We start from the raw sequence: 18,615 nt of genomic DNA, 5'->3' as shown, positions 1-18,615 counted from the left end.
AATTCTTAGGGCTACCAATCCCATGGCATTAGAATCAAACTTTTGAAATAAAAACACACTGCATAGTTTCTCTTCGTCTGGCTAACTGTAGAGGTAAGCATTTTATTCATATGATTTAATTGCATTTCTTTTAGGATATAAAGTGTGTGATAAGAGCAAACTCAAAGAGCAAACTCAAAGATATAAAGTGTGTGATAAGAGCAAACTCAGCCTCAAATGATAGCTGTGAAAAATTCAGATACTCTGTTTGCCTTTAAAGTTATGTTAATCACCACATTAATAAAGTGTTTATTTTTTAGAACTCTTTCCCCCTTCTGTTTGGCCACCTATATATCTCCAACCATAGAAGTAAATATGCCTAAAATTGGTGTTGGTCTTGATAAGTCATGGTGATGTCATCAGCCTGAGTTCCAGCTCCTGGAACGCAGAACTGTGACCACACAGTGACTTGTGAGCAACTAGGTCCCGACATAACTCTCCTTGTCACCACATGTCACTGATTTGGAGCCCAGACTTGTACTCTAAATATACTACACCAGTTAAACATAGGTATTCTGCAATACCTGCTTTGTCAAATGCAAGGGAGAGTGGGAAGGAAAAAGGAACTAAGGTTCTGTTTTTAAATACAAGGAATTTAAAACTAAATGTGGTGCACAGCAAGGTCAATATACTTAATACCACTGAGTTGCACACTAAAAAATGGTAAATTTCATGTTATGTATATTTCATCACCAAAAAGAAAAACAATATGAGAGTGGTTCTGAAAACCGTGTCCATGGGTTTCAGAAGTTTTTCACAACTGAGTAATAACGTTCCAGGTCCAATATATAATCGCCTATAACTCTGCCACAATGACCAGGTCACTCTTTCTGCCATACCTCCTTAGTAAGCCAGGCTACTTGGAACCTAAACAAATGTCCATTCATCAGGTATTTCTAAACAACACTTAGCCACAGAAATCTCTAGCTAAAAGTACCACAGAAGAAAATCTGGAAAGTACCAGGTAAGGTTGGGTGTTACAGAAGAAGCAAGTGTAAGCATCACGTGCTCCCAGGCTGTGCCCCTCTGTGAGGAGCTAGGAAGTGCCGAAACCCCTACCATCCTAACTCAGGACTGGCCTTGCCGCAGCGCTGCGTGTTCGGCACCAGGGCAAGCACAGCCTGGTCACAGAGTTCCCAGGCCTTGGGGTCCCACTGACGGAATGTCGGTTCAAACACTTCCTAGAGGGTACAGCACCATTCCAAAGGGCTGAGGCAGGCTGCAGCGGCAAGATGTGTCTTCACTCTCCTGCTTCCAGTCAAGAGTGAGCCTGCAAGAAAGGTTAGCCCAGCTCTGCTGGGGTAGCGCACACAGCCTCAGAAACTTCTAGACGGCTGTGCCTGCCTGCTGTCGCAGGTAGGGTACTTCCGCAGACTGAAAATCGCCTCAGCCTGCAAGAGGTATTGACACTAAGGAGAAAACGCATAGCACCAGGCTACAGTTGTCTCAGCCATTCAGCTCCCACTGCACCCATTAGAAACCCGTATCTCTGCACGAGCACTGAAATGACAGCTGGGCATCCTCCTACTCTCTCTGATTAGAATGTGAGCAGCCCTGTAGTCTCCAGTTGTGCATAAACAAAACCTAACACGATGCCTGGCACTTGAAAGGTGCTCAGCAAATAAATGAAGAGCTCAACTCTGAAGCCACAATCAAGATGGGGGGGCAGAGGCCTCTCCAGTCCTCTGTGGTTGCAAACACACCCCTGCAGAAGCTGCCACATCCAGAGGTTTCCTTTGCCCGCCGCCACGCACACCCACCCTGACCTCCGCACTCGCTGGAACTACGTACCAGCAACGGCGACCAGCAGACCGACAGCACGCACATGATCCCCATGAGTTGGATGGCCGTCTCGGTGGTGATCCGGCCCCACTGGGCGCCGGACTGCGACGCCGTGGCCTTGGCCCGGCAGCGGGACACCAGGGCCTTAATGGTGGCCAGGTTACAGGCGAAGGTAACGGCCAGCGCCGAGAGCCCCAGGAAGGCAAAGGTGGAGGCGAAGAAGATGTTGCCCCAGTTGTGCGAAGAGCTCGTCCCGTTGCCCCCTCCCCCGGTGCTAATGAAGCACCACGTCCCGGGCCACTGGATGGTGTACTGGCCTACGCCCAGCACCGGTAACAGGGCGAAGGCGAGCACCGCCAGCCACACGCCGAGCAGTATCGCGCGGGTGGCGCGCGTCTTCATGTGGCTCGCGTACCAGTGCGGCGCCCGGATGGCCAGCGCCCGCTCGACGGCCATGGCGCTGGCAATGAAGAGCGAGGAGAGCCCAAAGACAGTCATGGTCAGACCGAAGAAGGTGCACAGCCTCCCCGACGGGTCGAGATGCTCCCAGCGCTGCTTGGACAGGTACACGACGATGACCACCGGGCTGGTGAGCAGTTGCCCGACCAGGTCTGTGAGCGCTAGCCAGCCGATGCACAGCAGGAACGACTTCTTGCGCTTGCTCTCCCGCCGCCGGTAGCTCCGCGACACGAGCAGCATGGCCAGCGCGTTGCCCACGAAGCCGGTGATCAACATGGTGATCGGGAAGGCTACCGACACCGAGCCGCAGTCCTCGCGGGGGTCCCGGGAACCCGTGAGGTTGCCCTGCGCCGCGGCGGAGCGCTCGGGCGCCCACATGCCCGGGTAGGAGTGGTTGAGGCGGGTGCAGAAAGGGGCGCTCCCGTCGCCCCGGGTCTCCTTCATGTTGGCTTCGAGGTGAGGAGAGGACGGCGCCCGGAGAGCAGCAGCGGGAGCTGGCGGACGGGGCGCGGGCGGCGGCGAAGGTCGGTGTCCACCCGGACTGGGGCTAGGGCTGGGCTGCCCTCCATGATGCGGGGCGTAGCCGCCGCCTCACTTCTTTCCTCTGGCCGTGGCGCCTGGGCTTTCAGGCAGCCGCGCCGTCTGCTCGGGGAAGCCCGTAGCTCCGAGGCGCGCGAGGTGCGGGCCCCTTCTATAAGGCGGCGGAGGGCGGGGCGCCCGGGGGTGTGGGCACAAGTGCGCCGGGAGGAGGATGGAGAAGCAACTGCGCGCGTCTCTTGGCTGCTGCGTGACCGCTGTCCTGGCCGCCTGGCCTGGAAACTCCCCGGAGGACTCCGTGCTCCGACTCCTGGCCGGACGGGACGCCTAGTCGGTCCTCCTTTCGCTGCGCCGCGCCTCCTCTTCTTTGCCAGAGGAGCGGCCGCGGGCGGCCCGGGCTAAAATGTCTCCCTGAGCTTCCAGACCCCAGGCAAGTTGCCAAGGCCGACCTGAGCGCCCGCCCCTCTCCTTACCCACCCACCGACGCTAATGTAGGGACCGGATCCTCCTCCTGAAGCTCTTTTGTAACCCTGGCAAGTGTAACTCACCTGTTCCTAATCAATCCAGACCGACCACACTCTGCATAGTTGAATGTGAACTTTTCTCCCTTTCTGTACTTGGGGACTCCAGAATGATCATGAGCCGACCAAGCTGCTCTGTTGCCAGGGGGCGCTCTGAAAATATAAAACTAATAGTGCCTTGCGACAAAGGGAATACGTAAAGAGAAACAAAATCAGAGAGTGGATTCAAAGATGAAATCTCAGCTATCGCTCTCCACCTAAAATCTCCCCCTCCCCCTGTTAAAAAATTAGCTAGGGCTAAAGTGGCTAGAGGCAGGTGGCAGCCACTTGCCTGTCAGATAGTGAAATCAACTGCCGCCCGCCAGCCTATGGGAGCTGGAGTGACTGGGGTGCGGAGAGAAGCACGCTCTTCCAAAGCCTCCAACCACTCTCCAACCCTTGCCCATTCTCATACAGTTAGGACTAGAAACTGCAGTTAGATATTAGGAAGGTCTTCACATTTAGTGAAAATGGGCATAATTGTCTAGTAACATCTTCTATTAAACCAGTATTTAGTGTGTTTTCACAAGCAGTTTCCCGTTTGATCAGAGATCTTCCAAGGTCCTGTTGCTATTATTACCCCCCTTTGACGATGAGGTACTGAGGCTCCATGAAGTTAAAGGCTATGCGCAAAGTCTTCCAGCAATTCTCCAGCCTCCGTCTTTATAGTGTCGTTTGCGTGGATACCATAACCACTCTTAGCAGGTGAAGACCAATAGTAGCATTGTTTCCACATTTTGGAAGGGTCTGGATTTTCTGCCTCTTCACATTGTCCAGGAGATGAAAAGATTTTAAAATATTTGTAAATTTCATTTTTTTCCTCATATTTAAGAAATTAAACCTGATCATATAGCTGTATGAATACCATTACTCAGACTTCAGACTGACTTCTGGAGCAAGCCCCCTTAGTTCCTTCGCCTTTCCTAGCTTAGTTGTTATCTTTTTTGGCTGTATGAATGGTAGGTGATGAGAATGGAGTATGTTCTCACATTCTTTCTGTGCTGTTGTATTGATTCTGTATGAGAGCTTGAAAAATATCATTATAGGATTTATATAGTTTTAAATTTTTAAAGATTTTATTTATTTTTGTGAGAGTGCGAGAGAGAGAGAGAGCACGAGCAGTTGGGGAAGGGGGTAGGAGCAGAGAGAGAAGCAGAAGCAGACTTCCCGCTGAGCAAGGATCCTGATGCTGGACTTGATTCCAGGACCCTGGGATCATGACCGGAGCTGAAGGCAGACGCTTAACAGCCTGAGCCACCCAGGCACCCGGATTTATACAGTTTTTATTTTTTTAAGATTTTTTTTATTTATTCATTTGAGACACAGAAATACAGAGAGAGAGAGAGAGAGAGCATGAGGAGGGGGAGAGGCAGAGGGAGAGGGAGAAGCAGGCTCCCCACCGAGCCAGGAGCCCGACGCGGGGCTGGATCCCAGGACCTCGGGATCATGACCTGAGCCGAACGCAGATGCTTAACCATCTGAGCCACCCAGGCACCCCGAATTTATATAGTTTTTAAAGGAGAAAAGCAAAAATGTAATTTAAACTTTAACAACATGCATTAATGACATTATTATTCATTTTGTGTTTTGATGTCATTTAAAAATTTTTACACTTTTGAATTTTCTTTTTAATTTGTTTAAAGATTATTTATTTATTTGTCAGAGAGAGACAGAGCACACACAAGCAGGGGGAGAGGCAGGCTGAGGGAGAAGCAGGCTTCCCGCTGAGCAAGGACCATGCTCCTTGCTCCGCAGGACTCGATCCCAGGGGATTTTGGGATCATGACCTGAGCCAAAGGCAGATGCTTAACTGACTGAACCACCCAGGCATCCCATGAATTTTCTCTTTTAAAATGTTTCTAATGAGAACAAGAGCTAGGAAGGAATAGTAAAGTGGTTTACTTTTTAAATCTTCCCCAAACTTTTATCAATTAATTCGAATTAATCTGAAACCCATAATTGTGAAAGTTTTTTCTAAAATGTCATTTTAAAAATAAAATCATAATTGATGTTATTATTAGATACATACTTTATCTAAAGCATTGGGATGAAAGTACATATCAAATTAAATTTTTCAGCAGTGAGTCTCTAGTGTAATTATATATTTAAAGACTTAAGACTTTTTCATGACTCATACAGCAAAGAAAGCGAAGTTGATGTTTCTAATCAACTCTAAATGTGTTGCATTTCAGCTCTTTTGTGTAACACTTCCCTCCTTTCAGCAATTTGCTTCATCTTAGAATTCTAAGTTGCCTGCTTTGTAGTTATTTACCTTATAAACTAGTGATTTAGGGAATCTGAGGAGTCACAGAATAGGATGCTGCCTGTTGGATTCTGGTTGGCACCTTTTGGTGTCAAAGCAAGTCTGAATTGTGTTGGTCTGAAACACCAGCACCCTCTAGTGACCAACCTAATAACATGCTGTACACCCTAATAAAGAGAATTTGTAAACGACAGGTATATGCTTTGCTTAAGGAACCTCTGATACCTTTCTTAGAGATTTACTCATTAATACATAACTATGGTCATTTTATTTTCCTTTGAGGGCACAAACTGTCATGTCTTCTTAATCAATAGACCAGTGGAGTATTAAAGTTAGAGTCAGATCATTGAAAGACCACATATTCAAATATGTTTTTTAAAAATTTAAGTATATATTCACCCATTATCTATTTTTAAATTAAATCCTTCTCTAGAAGTGATTTTAATTTACAGATTTATTGTTTCCCCCAGTATCTTACATTTTTTTAAATTCACAACATATATCAATATTTAGCTAGTATTGATGAATTTATTCTGCTACTTCTACTGAACTTGTATTAAGAAATCTTAAAATAGACACGGTTACAAAAACAAGATTAATAAACGGGCCCTTGATTACCTCATCATGGATGGAAAATATCTGCAATTCTTACTCCATAGATCCAACTGCTAATTTCAGCATGTTTTTTACTCATTCATTCAATCAAAAAGTATTTATTGGGCACCTATTCCACGTCAGACACTGTACTAGTTGTTAGGGATATAAAAGAAATACATGGAAGTCTACACTTATGGAGTTTATATTTTAGGACAAAATTCTTGGTTTTTAAAATCTGAAATAACAGAAGAAAGGAGTGCTAATTTCAGTGGTTTTTGTGATTTGCCATCGAGGTAAGATCTTATATAAAATCCAATTTAAAAATTTAGGTACGATTTTCATGAAAAACTGGAAAAATATGTACAGTTTTCATGATCAAATGAGATTTATCTCAGGAACCCAAGGTAGATTTAAACACTCAAACATCAATCAATATAATTGCCATTTTAACAAAATAAAGGAAATCCTTGAAGTCTTTGCTAAATCAAACATCTGGTGCACTGAGTCCCTTTGTATTGACTGCATTTTCTTCAAACTTCTCTTCCTGTTTCTTTATATTCCTAGTAGTCTTAGTTGAAGACTGCACATTGTAGTTAATATACTGTAGTGACTGCAGATTCTGTTGTTTTCTTATGAGGATTATTGATTTGGTCTGGGGCGGGGGTGCGGGGGGGAGGGGGTGTAGAGGAGGAGGGCAGATGGTGCAGTCATCCATCAGGTGGTTAACTTGCCTGAATTCAGATTGCCACCATTTCCTCTCGTGGTATAAAGCTGTTTCTATCTCTGCTCTGTTCTCATAGTTTCTCATGGCTGGTCTGTGAGTTGATCTACCCTATACTACATAATTTGTTGGTCAGTTAGTGATGGGGACCACCCTCTCTGTGTTTTTCCTGACTTACAGTGATTCTCCTCTAATTTCCAGCTTCTCTGCCAGCCTTGGGTTGTGCTCTGACATTTCAAGCTTGTAAAGCTTCAACTTTTTGCCACCTAAGGTGCATATGATGGGGAATAAACTCATTTAAGAAAAGCATCAAAGTCATGGACATAGTCTTGAGTAGTTTTCTTTTTTTTAAATATTTTTTAAAAATTTTATTTATTTATTTTGACACAGAGAGAGAGAGAGACAGTGAGAAAGGGAACACAAGCAGGGGGAGCGGGAGATGGAGAAGCAGGCTTCCCGCCGAGCAGGGAGCCCGATGCGGGGCTCGATCCCAGGACCCTGGGATCATGACCTGAGCCGAAAGCAGACGCTTAACGACTGGGCCACCCAGGCGCCCCTTGAGTAGTTTTCCCTTTTAAGACTAGATTACACTCTGACCTCTGCTTGCTTTTTCACCAGGCTTCAGGAGGATTCTCTCTCATGCATAGTTTAGCTGTCAAACATATATTTGGGCAGAAGTTCTCATTCCTTTTATGGTTCTTATCATTTGGATTTCTTACTTAAATTTGCAGTGGTCTTTTCAGCCTTGAACTCCAATCTCTGACACTTTTTTGCCAATGAGACTGATTTTTCCACCACTGATATCCCACAGACATAGTCATGAGGGTTGGGCATCATCCTCAGTCCTAAATGCCAGTAACCCTTAATTCTTACCCCTTTTAGTTGCAGGGTTTTGTTGTTGTTGTTGTTTTGAGATTAAACTCTTTTCTAATTTCTGTAAGCTTTTGAATGCTTTCCAGTGAGTTTTAGTTGTTTTAAAATTTTTAACCAGATTTTATAAGTGTTATCTGTAGGGCAGTGTGATAATAACATAAAGACAGACACATCTGTTCAATAAAACAGAATACTGTATCTACCTACCTATATCTATATATTTGTATCTATACAGGTAGATATATATAGCTGTGTGTGTGTGTGTGTGTGTGTGTGTGTGTGTATAGACAGAGAGGTAAAAGAGAGATTAAAGACAGGTTATACACACACACCTGTCCACACATATAAATTCAATCAATTTTCAACAAAGGTGTTAATAAAGTCTTTTCAGCAAATGTTACCAAAAAAACCTGGATACCTGTATGAAAATAAAAATGAACATAAACCTTATCTCATGCCACACAAAATGGACTGTAGATTAAATGTAATTATACTTAATCTTCTAGATTAAAACAGGAGAAAAATCCCCGTGACTTCTTTTTTTTTTTAAATGAAGTATTTTTTTTTTTTTTTTAAAGATTTTATTTGACAGAGAGAGAGAGAGATACCGAGAGAGGGAACACAAGCAGGGTGAGTGGGAGAGAGAGAAGCAGGCTTCCCGCCGAGCAGGGAGCCAGATGCAGGGCTCCATCCCAGGACCGCGGGATCATGACCTGAGCCGAAGGCAGATGCTTAACGACTGAGCCACCCAGGTGCCCCTCCCCGTGACTTCTTTAGCCTCCAATCATTACTGGAAGTACTCTTGCAACTTGTTTTTTGTCTTTTGTTTTTAACATTTAACAACATCTGATTATCTCTTTTGGTCAGTATTCATAGAAATTCTTCATTCTTCTTAAATACCACAAATAATCCACAAAATCCTTTGTGAATGTTTGGATTATTTACAATTTTTGCTATAAGAAGCAATGGTCCAATAATATTCTTGTATATATTGGTGTGTGTACTTGTATGACTTATTTTTTACATGATAAATCCTTAGAAATGAACTGCTAGGGCACCTGGGTGGCTCATTCGGTTAAGCATCTGCCTTCGGCTCAGGTCATGATTCCGGGGTCCTGGGATCGAGCCCCGCATCGGGCTCCTTGCTCTGCGGGGAGCCTGCTTCTCCCTCTCCTCCCCACTTGTGCTCTCTCTCACTATCTCTGTCTCTCTCAAATAAATAAAATCTAAAAAGAAAAATTAAAAAAAAAATGAATTTCTATACACTAATGACCCCCAAATTTATATCTACCGTCTATATTTCTTTGAACTTCAGCTTCATATATCCAACTGACTGTCATTCCATCTGGATAGCCCATAGACACCTCAGTGTGTTCAATTGGAACTTCAAATTTTCTTCCCCACTCCTGGTTCTATGAGTCCTCCCCATCTCAGAATACAACAGTACCATCCACTCGCTGAAGCCAGAAACTCAATGGCCATCCTTGAGTCTTCCTTTTCCATCAGCTCTGTCTTCCAATCTATCATCCGATAATATTAATTCTAATTCAAAATATAGCTCATATACATTCACTTGTCTCTGTCTCCACATCTACCACCTGGTTCAGGTCACTACCATCTTTTAATCTACTGCAATAGTTTTTTTTTTTTTTTAAAGATTTTATTTATTTGGCAGAGAGACAGAGCGAGAGAAGGAACACAAGCAAGGGGAGTGGGAGAGGGAGAAGCAAGCTTTCTACTGAGCAGAGAGCCCGACGCGGGGCTCGATCCCAGGATCCTGGGGTCATGACCTGAGCCGAAGGCAGACACTTAATGACTGAGCCACCCAGGTGCCCCTAATCTACTGCAATCGTTTTTTTAATTGCCTTGATTTTATCATTTTAAACTTTATTATAACAAATTAAGCTATACAAAAAAGTTTAAATAGCATTTAGATTATATTTTAAAATGCTAATAATATCCTCTTCATCTCTCCTTTTCACTCCCAAAACCAATATTAACAGATTGAGATGTATTCTTCCCAATTTTTTTCTATGCTCATGCAAAGATATTTCTCAAAATATCATGATTTTCTGCTTGTTTGCCAGCACTGAAGTAGTATTGCTGTCTAAAATATTTACAATCTGGGCGCCTGGGTGGCTCAGTTGTTAAGCGTCTGCCTTTGGCTCAGGTCATGATCCCAGGGTCCTGCGATTGAGTCCCGCATCGGGCTCCTTGCTCAGCGGGGAATCTGGTTCTCCCTCTCCCTCTGCCCCTGCTTGTGTTCCCTCTCTCGCTGTGTCTCTCTCTGTCGAATAAATAGATGGAATCTTTAATAATAATAATAAAATAAAATATTTACAATCTGATGGGTGAAATGTATTTTGAATTTCCCTACTAGTGAATTTAAATCCAACTTCACTAGTGAAGTTAAATCTATTTCCATGTCTATTAACTTCTTTAATTGCCTTGTACATTTTCCTATTGGATTGTCATATACTATTAATTTATAGGAGCTCTTTGCACAATGAGATATTGCCTGTTTCTCATTTTCCTACCTTGTCATTTGCCTTTTTTACTTTTTGTGTTGTGTCTACTATCATATGTAAAAAAAATTTATTCAGAAAAAAATGCTCATTTTTTCCCTTATTTTTTTTTTTTTAAATTTTATTTGAAAGAGAGAATGAGAGAGAGAGAGAGAGCGCACATGAGAGGGGGGAGGGTCAGAGGGAGAAGCAGACTCCCCACTGAGCAGGGAGCCCGATGCGGGACTCGATTCCGGGACTCCAGGATCATGACCTGAGCCGAAGGCAGTCGCTTAACCAACTGAGCCATCCAGGCGCCCCTTCCCTTATGTTTTTGAGGATTCCTGCTTAAGAAAGTTAAGGTCTCAGGGCACCTTGGTGGCTCAGTCAGCTAAGCCTCTGACTCTTGATTCCAGCTCAGGTCATGATCTCAGGGTTGTGGAATCGAGCCCTGCATCAGGCTGTGCACTCCGTGTGGAGTGTGGAGTCAGCTTGTCTCTCCCCTCCCACTTGCCTTTCTCTCAAATAAAAAAAAAGAAGTATCAATCTCTTCTTGATTCCTAAACCCAAATTACATTCTGAAATATTTTTGCTTTAATATTCGTATCTTTAACCCAATAGATTTACATTTTTTACTTTGTAGCAAGTGGTAAAGAGGTAGAAGTTTAACTTCCTTTTTGAAGGACTACTATGGGGGGGAATTATTAACAGATTTGCTGTAATTTTGTTTCTATGCTTGGGGTTATTTGCTTCCTGCATTTGAGGAAGTTTCTTTTCAGGCATGTGCTATTCATGACTTATCTGAAGACTTGGAGGACCTACCAGGGATCTCCACCTGTGCACTTTTCCTGTTACCTGCCATATGAATGTTTGTGACTTTGTCCTTCCTGTCCTCCCCACTCCATCTCAGGGAGTCTCCACCCAGGAAACTCCTGTGACGTATCCCAGAAACCCAAAGGAGTAAGGTGGCAACATTCAATAGGTTTCACCTTGTTTCCCTTTACCAGATTATCACTGTCTTCCATTCTTTTTGTTCAATGTACTGCAATACCCTATTCAATATATTGTTTTGGGTGGAAGGGTAAACCTTGCCAGGAAGCAAAAGTTTTCTGCTTATTTTTGTTTTCTCACTTTCTACTTCGTGTTTGATCTATTTTTGACATTGAAACTTAAGATACTGGCTTACCTTTTTTCCTAATATATGCTTTCAAAGTTACACATTTCCCTCTAGGTCCTGCTTTAGGTCAATCTCACTGATATTTTAAATTTCCATTGTCATTTGTTCTTTGAGATATGGGGATGTTAAATCCGAACTACTTTCTAGTTTTGCTATTGAGTTCTAGTTTAAGCCCACTGGCCAAATATGTTCTGTGCTATAAATCCTTTGAGAATTGTTGTACGGTTCAACAGTCTATGTATAAATACTCTCATGTGCAGTTACTCGAAGTAATGTTTTGCAATTATCAATTACATCAACTTGATCATTTTTATTCCATATGCTTAACGCTATTGTTACTTAGAAACCTATTATGATTTCTAACTACACAGATCTATTCACCCTTTCACTCCTAACATTTTGAAGTTACTAGACTTTGATATGGAATGCTTTATGAGAAGCCTGGGCTTAAACTCATTTCCAAGTTTATGATGATCGTCTTAGTGTTAAATTGACCCTTTTATCGGGGGTGCCTGCGTGACTCAGTTGATTAAGCGGCTGTGTTCGGCTCAGGCCATGATCCCGGGATGCTGGGATCAAGCCCTACATGGGGCTCTCTGCTCAGTGGGGAGTCTGCTTCTCCCTCTCCTTGCTTGTGCTCTCTCAAATAGAATCTTAAAAAAATATTAATATGCTGAGCGAAGTAAGTCAATCAGAGAAAGACATGTATCATATGACCTCACTGATAAGAGGAATTCTTAATCTCAAGAAACAAACTGAGGGTTGCTGGAGTGGTGGGGGTGGGAGGGATGGGGTGGCTGGGTGATAGACATTGGGGAGGGTATGTGCTATGGTGAGCGCTGTGAATTGTGTAAGACTGATGAATCACAGACCTGTACCTCTGAAACAAATAATACATTATATGTTAAAAAAAAAAAAAAAGATAGCAGGGAGGGAAAAATGAAGGGGGGGAAATCGGAGGGGAGAGACGAACCATGAGAGACTATGGACTCTGAGAAACAAACTGAGGGTTCTAGAGGGGAGGGGGATGGGGGGGATCGGTTAGGCTGGTGATGGTATTAAAGAGGGCACATACTGAATGAGCACTGGGTGTTATGCGCAAACAATGAATCATGGAACACTACATCAAAAACTAATGATGTAATGTATGGTGATTAACAATAAAAAATATCACCACATATTGGTTAGTATTTGCTTGGTACCTTTTTTCCATCTTATTTTCAACCTATGTTCTTACTCTGAATGCATCTTATAAGATATAATGGGATTTTGGAAATTTTAATCCAGTGTGATAACCTATAATTGGGATGTATAATCCATTTTAATTACAGATACAGTTTAGCCTGATGTATTTCATGATTTTCTCTTTAAGAGAATCTTTTGCAATTATCAAATTTTCATTATCCTATTTTTCTTACAACTTTCTGTTGTACCTTCTTTCGTGGTTATTGAAGAAACTGAAATACGCTTCCTTGACTATTAAAGTTTACCTTAAATCAGTATGAAATTTTCATCATTTCTTGAGGAATGAAATCTTAAAAATGGTTTAAAATCCCTTACCTTCTTCCTTGTGTTATCTTACTTCCAGGTTTTAAGCCCAACACAGTCACATAACCCTAAATTTAGGACTGTATTATTTTGGTCACATGAAGGCTGTAACTTTAATCTGGTTAGGCAAGCCTTCTCACTGTTCTTTTCCCATAAAGTAGGTCTTTCTAATCTGTTCTCCAAGAAGCAGCCAAAGTTATGTTAACGCTAAGTAGGACTATTTCAAACCTTTCAATATTTCCCAACTGTTTTCAGAATCTAATTCAAATTCTTTTCTATGGCCTAGAGGCTTTGCATGATGGAGTCTCTACCTCTACTACATTTTATGCTATTTTTTTTACTCATTAAACCTTACACCACCTTCACTGGCTATCATCTTAGAACAGACTTCACAACTCTGATACAGATCTTTCAGGAATTACTCTCCTAAGGATAATTTGCCTGACCTTCAGGTCTTCTACCCACCGCTCATTTCCTTCACGGTACTAATCAAAATTTGTAACTATTGTTTTCCTAGTTTTGATAAAAGATTCATTAGAATACCTTGCTGTTTCCCCATCTAATCATTAACTAGTTCACTGCCAAGCATGCAGTAGCCTCAATCAACATTTGTAAATAATTGAATAAAACAATGCTTCAGTATGTTCTAAATATTGACATTGGCAAATTACCCTCTAAAAGGCCTGTGCTAAATCATCCAATGATAAAAAAAAATTAAGGATCTTAAAATGAAGAGATCACATTGATTCAAAAAGCCCCAGCAAATGCAATAAAAATGGCACTAATGACAAGAGTGTGATGGGGTGTTAAATGTTCAGTCTTTGTAATCCTTGAGCAAGATTTTACATGTCAATTACTTACAAATCCTGATATTTCCTTTTCTTTCCTCCTTTGCTGACATAAGAAATCAAATGTAGAGGAAAGTTTGCTACATCCTAAATGGCTTACCAAACTCACAAGTCTAATGTTAGAGTTCCTGTCAGTCATCATTTGCTTCAAAATGTGGTTTATAATGGTCAAATACTTCATTTAGATCTTGATTATGAGATGCTTTATGAGAAGCCTGGGTTTAAACCCATCATCATTAAATGGGGGAAAATATAAAAACACAACTATCAGAAGTAAAATGTCCCAATCTGTCTCAGCACTTTTCCATCTTAGGGTTTTAGTACTGCAGACTCTGCAGCGCTGGGTATGTAGCCTAGGAAGTATTGATGTGGTCTTCCTATCTGGTAGCCAACTGAACCACTTCTTGACCTTTCCTTTTCTGATTCTAATGCATCAACAATGGCAGTTTTATATGACATAACGCAATGCAATCTTGTAATGCTAATCACACCACTTACAAAGGTGCAAATAATTTCCTATTCTCTGATCACTCACTAATATCACATTAAAATTCTTAAACTCTAACCTACAATTTTCGATTACAAGAATGCAGATAATTTATTTTCTCTGCTCAGAATTATGATGTAAGTATTCAGGGAACATTTTCAGGTTTGAAGCCAACAGGTAGATTAAAGAAGCAATAATTTCACCAAGAAGATTAATATAAAGACTTACTTATATCACTTTTTTTCCATCCACGATTTAACACTCCCATTTTGTATTTATATTCATGTTTTCATTTCACTAGTGAGCAAATAACTCATAGATCACTTTCCTCATAAAAGCCAGTGTTATGTAAGTCCAAGAAAATGTTCAAATCATTTTTGCCAATAAAATGTACTCCAGTGCTGTAACTATCAAGCAGTGATATATTCTATGCTATTTTCCACTGAAGTTTTTAAAGCCTTGAAACTGTACTTTAAAAAAAACTGTACTTACTAAATTTGGTTATACATAGTGCATGATATGCCTACTGTTCTAAAGACCTACATTTATAATATTTTAATATACATAGAATCATTTTGAATGCTATTTAATCTGCTCTTACATCAGAATGAGGCAAACTACATTTTATATTGTTTATTTTGCAAACAATGTACCCCATTACACTTAGTTCAATGATCATGCACTGCAGGAACACAATTTACCAATTTATAGCAAAGTTGCTCAGGTTAATATTTTTGCTGAGGCATGTTAGGAATAAATCAGTAGCTGACCAAAAGATCTTACTTCCAGCTTAGTATTTTTTTAGTGCTTCTGTCATTAAAAAAATCTAAGCAGATTAAAAAATGTATACCAGTGAGGCTGTTGTTCCCAATTTTATCTTGTTTGCCAAAAATACAAATTGCATCCTTTAAACACAACACTGAGGAAAACAGCTTATTTACATGAAATTTCTAGAGATTCTATACGCCAATGAAGCATAGCTGCATTGGTAACTTCAAAGCTTTCACTGAAGAAATGGTCTTATTAAACTTAAGTAGAAAAAAACCTGTTCTTGAAACTTAAGTTTGGGAACTAATTTTCATGCTGGTTAATCTTGCAAAGATAGAACTTCAGAAAAACTCCAGCAATCAAAGAATTATTTTTGGTAAAGAACAAAAACTTATCCTACATTAATACGGGAAAAAAGACAATAAAAACCTCTTAAGAAACATAACAGCTATTAACGGACTCCTTTGTCAAACACTGAGTGCTTGCCAGGACAAAATGTTGTTTAAAAGCTAGGAATACTGGGTAAAGACCAAGCCTCGCAGGAAAATCATGTAAATCCTGTGGAAACTCAGAGGAACCAGGAATAGCATCCTAGCATTCTGAATTGAGTCATGAAGGCCAAGTGAGAGAGTGATAATGGGGGGGGGGGGGTTGTACAGGGCATTCCATGCGTAGGAAACTTGTATAATGATGAAAATCTATCACAAGTGGTTCAGCATGGCTAAGGTGGCTAGTGCCTGAGACGCAGGGAAGAAAAGGTGTGAATACTGGAAAAAATAAGTCATGACTTCTTAATGATATGTGAAAGGATTTTAGTTTAATCCTGAAAGCCAGGAGAAGGCACAGGTTTTAAGCAAAGAAATGACATAAAGAATTGCTTGTCACCAGTGATGAAATAAACATTTGAGCATTAGTATATATGAAATAACATTAAGTAGGAGAAAAATAAAAGTCAGTATTTGCAGGCTGGATATACTCAGCCTTTGTGATGACCCTAATAGGCCACAGCTGTTTCATCTTTGCAAAAAGCAAAACTTTTTGCTCTGAGTACAACACTAAGATCTTAACTCATCATTGTTTTCAGTCAGTGTTCAATGTGGTCTAGTCTAATTCTGACAGATTGAGGTTCCTCCTTTCTCCAAGTTTTCCCAGTCATATTTTTGGTACCCTAAAAGCATAACCAGAACTTGAGCCTTCGCAAATTAGCTCACATTCATTATAAACGTCTCCTTCAAAACTATTTGTGTCAGGAGTTTTGCTTTCATTCAGGCAGAACTAATTCTCCCAATATTTATCACTTTATTTCTACCATTAAATATTTTATAAAGGTGCTCCTCCACTAAATTAATGGGAAAAGGCTGTCCTATGTACTTTCAGTTTCAAATCCTTTTTACATTCTTGAATACTACTATATAACTTTTCTCATAATCTTCTTAGGTATATTATTTAGGAATTTACCTGGTTGTAAATATTTTTCTTATGCTAGTACCTTTTATTTTGCTAAATATGTACATTTAGGAACTATTATTACATTTTTTTTTATAAGTGTGTGCAATGCTATGTAAAGAAATTATATTGTTTATTGGTGACTCTCAGTGACTACAAACTTGGTTCTAATGCTACCCGGATCCGTCCCTCCTGATAATTAATTGCCAAGGCTCCTTTTTAAGGTCAAAGTGCCCTAGCCCCTGCCCATCACCCCACCATGATGAATCTGATCCCATTCCTTCACCTATTGGATGATCTCTCTCCCAACAATTCTTCCCTCCCTCCTCCATCATCTACTTTATGTTCTACTGGAAGAATGGAGGTATGTCAAAAAAACACAGGAGCCAAATCTCAAAGAACTTCCCCAAGGCCAAAGCTGGAACAATCTGAGCAATAAAGTAACACAGCATTGGTATAAAAGAAATATGCATGAGTGCATACAGATACAGGGGGAGAGCTTTTTTCACAGAAGAATTCCAAGTGAGTAGATCGCCTTCCCCAACAGGAGTTTAATTCCCTGATCTCCACTCTGAAGGTGGACTATACTTAGTAACTTGCTTCCAAAAGAGGGAGTAGGTTAAGGGGCAAATACTAACTACAAGGATGAATTTGGGCAAATCCAGGTATTATGTACCCCAGATATATGATGAAAAAGGTACTTTTCCTCTAATATTCTTTCCAATTTCCCCTTCTCCCAGTCTAATCATCACAAAAACCGACTAATTCAGAATGGGAGAGATTTTCCAAGATACCCAGTCAGTACTCCTCAAGGTTGTCAAGGAACTAATGAAAAACTGTCAGACCAGAGGAGAACTGCAGAGATATGACAACTAACTGCACTGTGGTATCTTAGACTGGATCCTGGAACAGAGTAATGGAAAAATGGTGAAATTCACATGAAATCTGGATTGTAATTAATAGTAATACATCAATGGTGGTTTCTTAGTTTCGCTGAAAGTACATGGTAATGTGTTAATGATGGTGAAAACAGGATGGGGAGGGTATATTGGAACTGTGCAAATTTTGCAACTCTTCTGTAAATCTGAAGTTATTCCAAATTAGTGTGTCTGCCTATCCACCTACCTACCTATAAATGACGGAAATTAATACCCTCTTACCAAACCACTAAGAAACACCTGACCATTTTGACTTAACATTTATCTTCTGAGACAAATTATCTGGTTATTAGAGGTGATACAGAAATTTGCCATCAGACTTGGGGGTAAATCCCCATTTAGCCATCTTGTGGCTCCCTTAGACAAGTTTTAAATTTCCTTAAGCTGTAACTTTGCTTTTTGTAAAACAGTATGTAAAGCTGACAGGGAGAATCTGCCTGCCTGTAATCTATTACATACCTTAAACTGTCTTTTAATTAAAACTGCTCACTCTATTTTCCAATTCAGGAAAGCTACAAAGTTATCTCACGACTATCAAAAACAGGGCGGAGCAGAGAAATTCCCTGCCTTCTTACCAATACCTACACATTGGCTGTGGATGCCAGAATACAAAAGGTAAGAGGGGAAACAAAGACTTGTTTTACTTTTATAATTGTGCCTAGAGATAGTCTTGCGTTTAGAATTTGCCCTGAACTCAAACATTATTAGATACCATTCAAATATTGTTCAAATAAAAGGATTCTAAATGAGAACGTAAGAAAATTTAACAGTTAAAAGGGACAGCTGTTCAGTGTTAAAAAGTCACAGTTTTAAAAGTTAATTCAAGAAGCACACTATGCAATGCTATTTTACCACATGAAATAAAGTGCGTGATGTTGTGGTAGGAAATATTCAACGAATTTGGGTATTCTCCATTAAAAAGAAAGTCACAAAAATTTTGAGTATCCAAGGTTATATAGTTGATCATGACTGGTATGTTTTAAACCAAGCACTCCTATATAAACATAGGGTGATGTTAAACAAAGGTAAAGGAATATGAAGAATTTAAAATGCACAATCAAAAGTAAC

At 40.9% G+C, this 18,615-nt stretch overlaps 1 protein-coding gene and 1 long non-coding RNA gene across 15 annotated transcripts in view; one reads left to right on the top strand and one right to left on the bottom strand.

The window, feature by feature from the left end:
* PTGER3 (prostaglandin E receptor 3) overlaps positions 1-3,277 on the bottom strand; it is a 188,225-nt gene extending 184,948 nt beyond the window's left edge. For 5 of the 14 annotated variants that reach the window (XR_013448115.1, XM_078072911.1, XM_078072913.1 and 2 more), the window contains exon 1: positions 1,831-3,274. Coding sequence is in view for 11 of the 14 variants with exons in the window: in XM_078072911.1 (XP_077929037.1) it covers positions 1,831-2,724 (894 nt within the window). In the remaining 3 variants the exon portion in view is untranslated. Of the gene's footprint in view, positions 1-1,830 lie in introns of all 14 variants that reach the window. The other 9 variants (XR_013448117.1, XR_013448116.1, XM_078072915.1 and 6 more) reach the window with 4 other exon arrangements.
* LOC144381918 (uncharacterized) overlaps positions 2,668-18,615 on the top strand; it is a 21,821-nt gene continuing 5,873 nt past the window's right edge. The window contains exons 1-2 of the long non-coding RNA XR_013448124.1: positions 2,668-2,804; positions 18,055-18,162. This is a non-coding gene — a long non-coding RNA (uncharacterized LOC144381918). The remainder of the gene's footprint in view (positions 2,805-18,054; positions 18,163-18,615) is intronic.

Source organism: Halichoerus grypus, chromosome 5 (genome assembly GCF_964656455.1).
Source record: "Halichoerus grypus chromosome 5, mHalGry1.hap1.1, whole genome shotgun sequence".
Taxonomy (NCBI): Eukaryota; Metazoa; Chordata; class Mammalia; order Carnivora; family Phocidae; genus Halichoerus; species Halichoerus grypus.
Note: the sequence above shows the minus strand (reverse complement) of the source record. Positions and strands in the feature narration are given on the sequence as shown.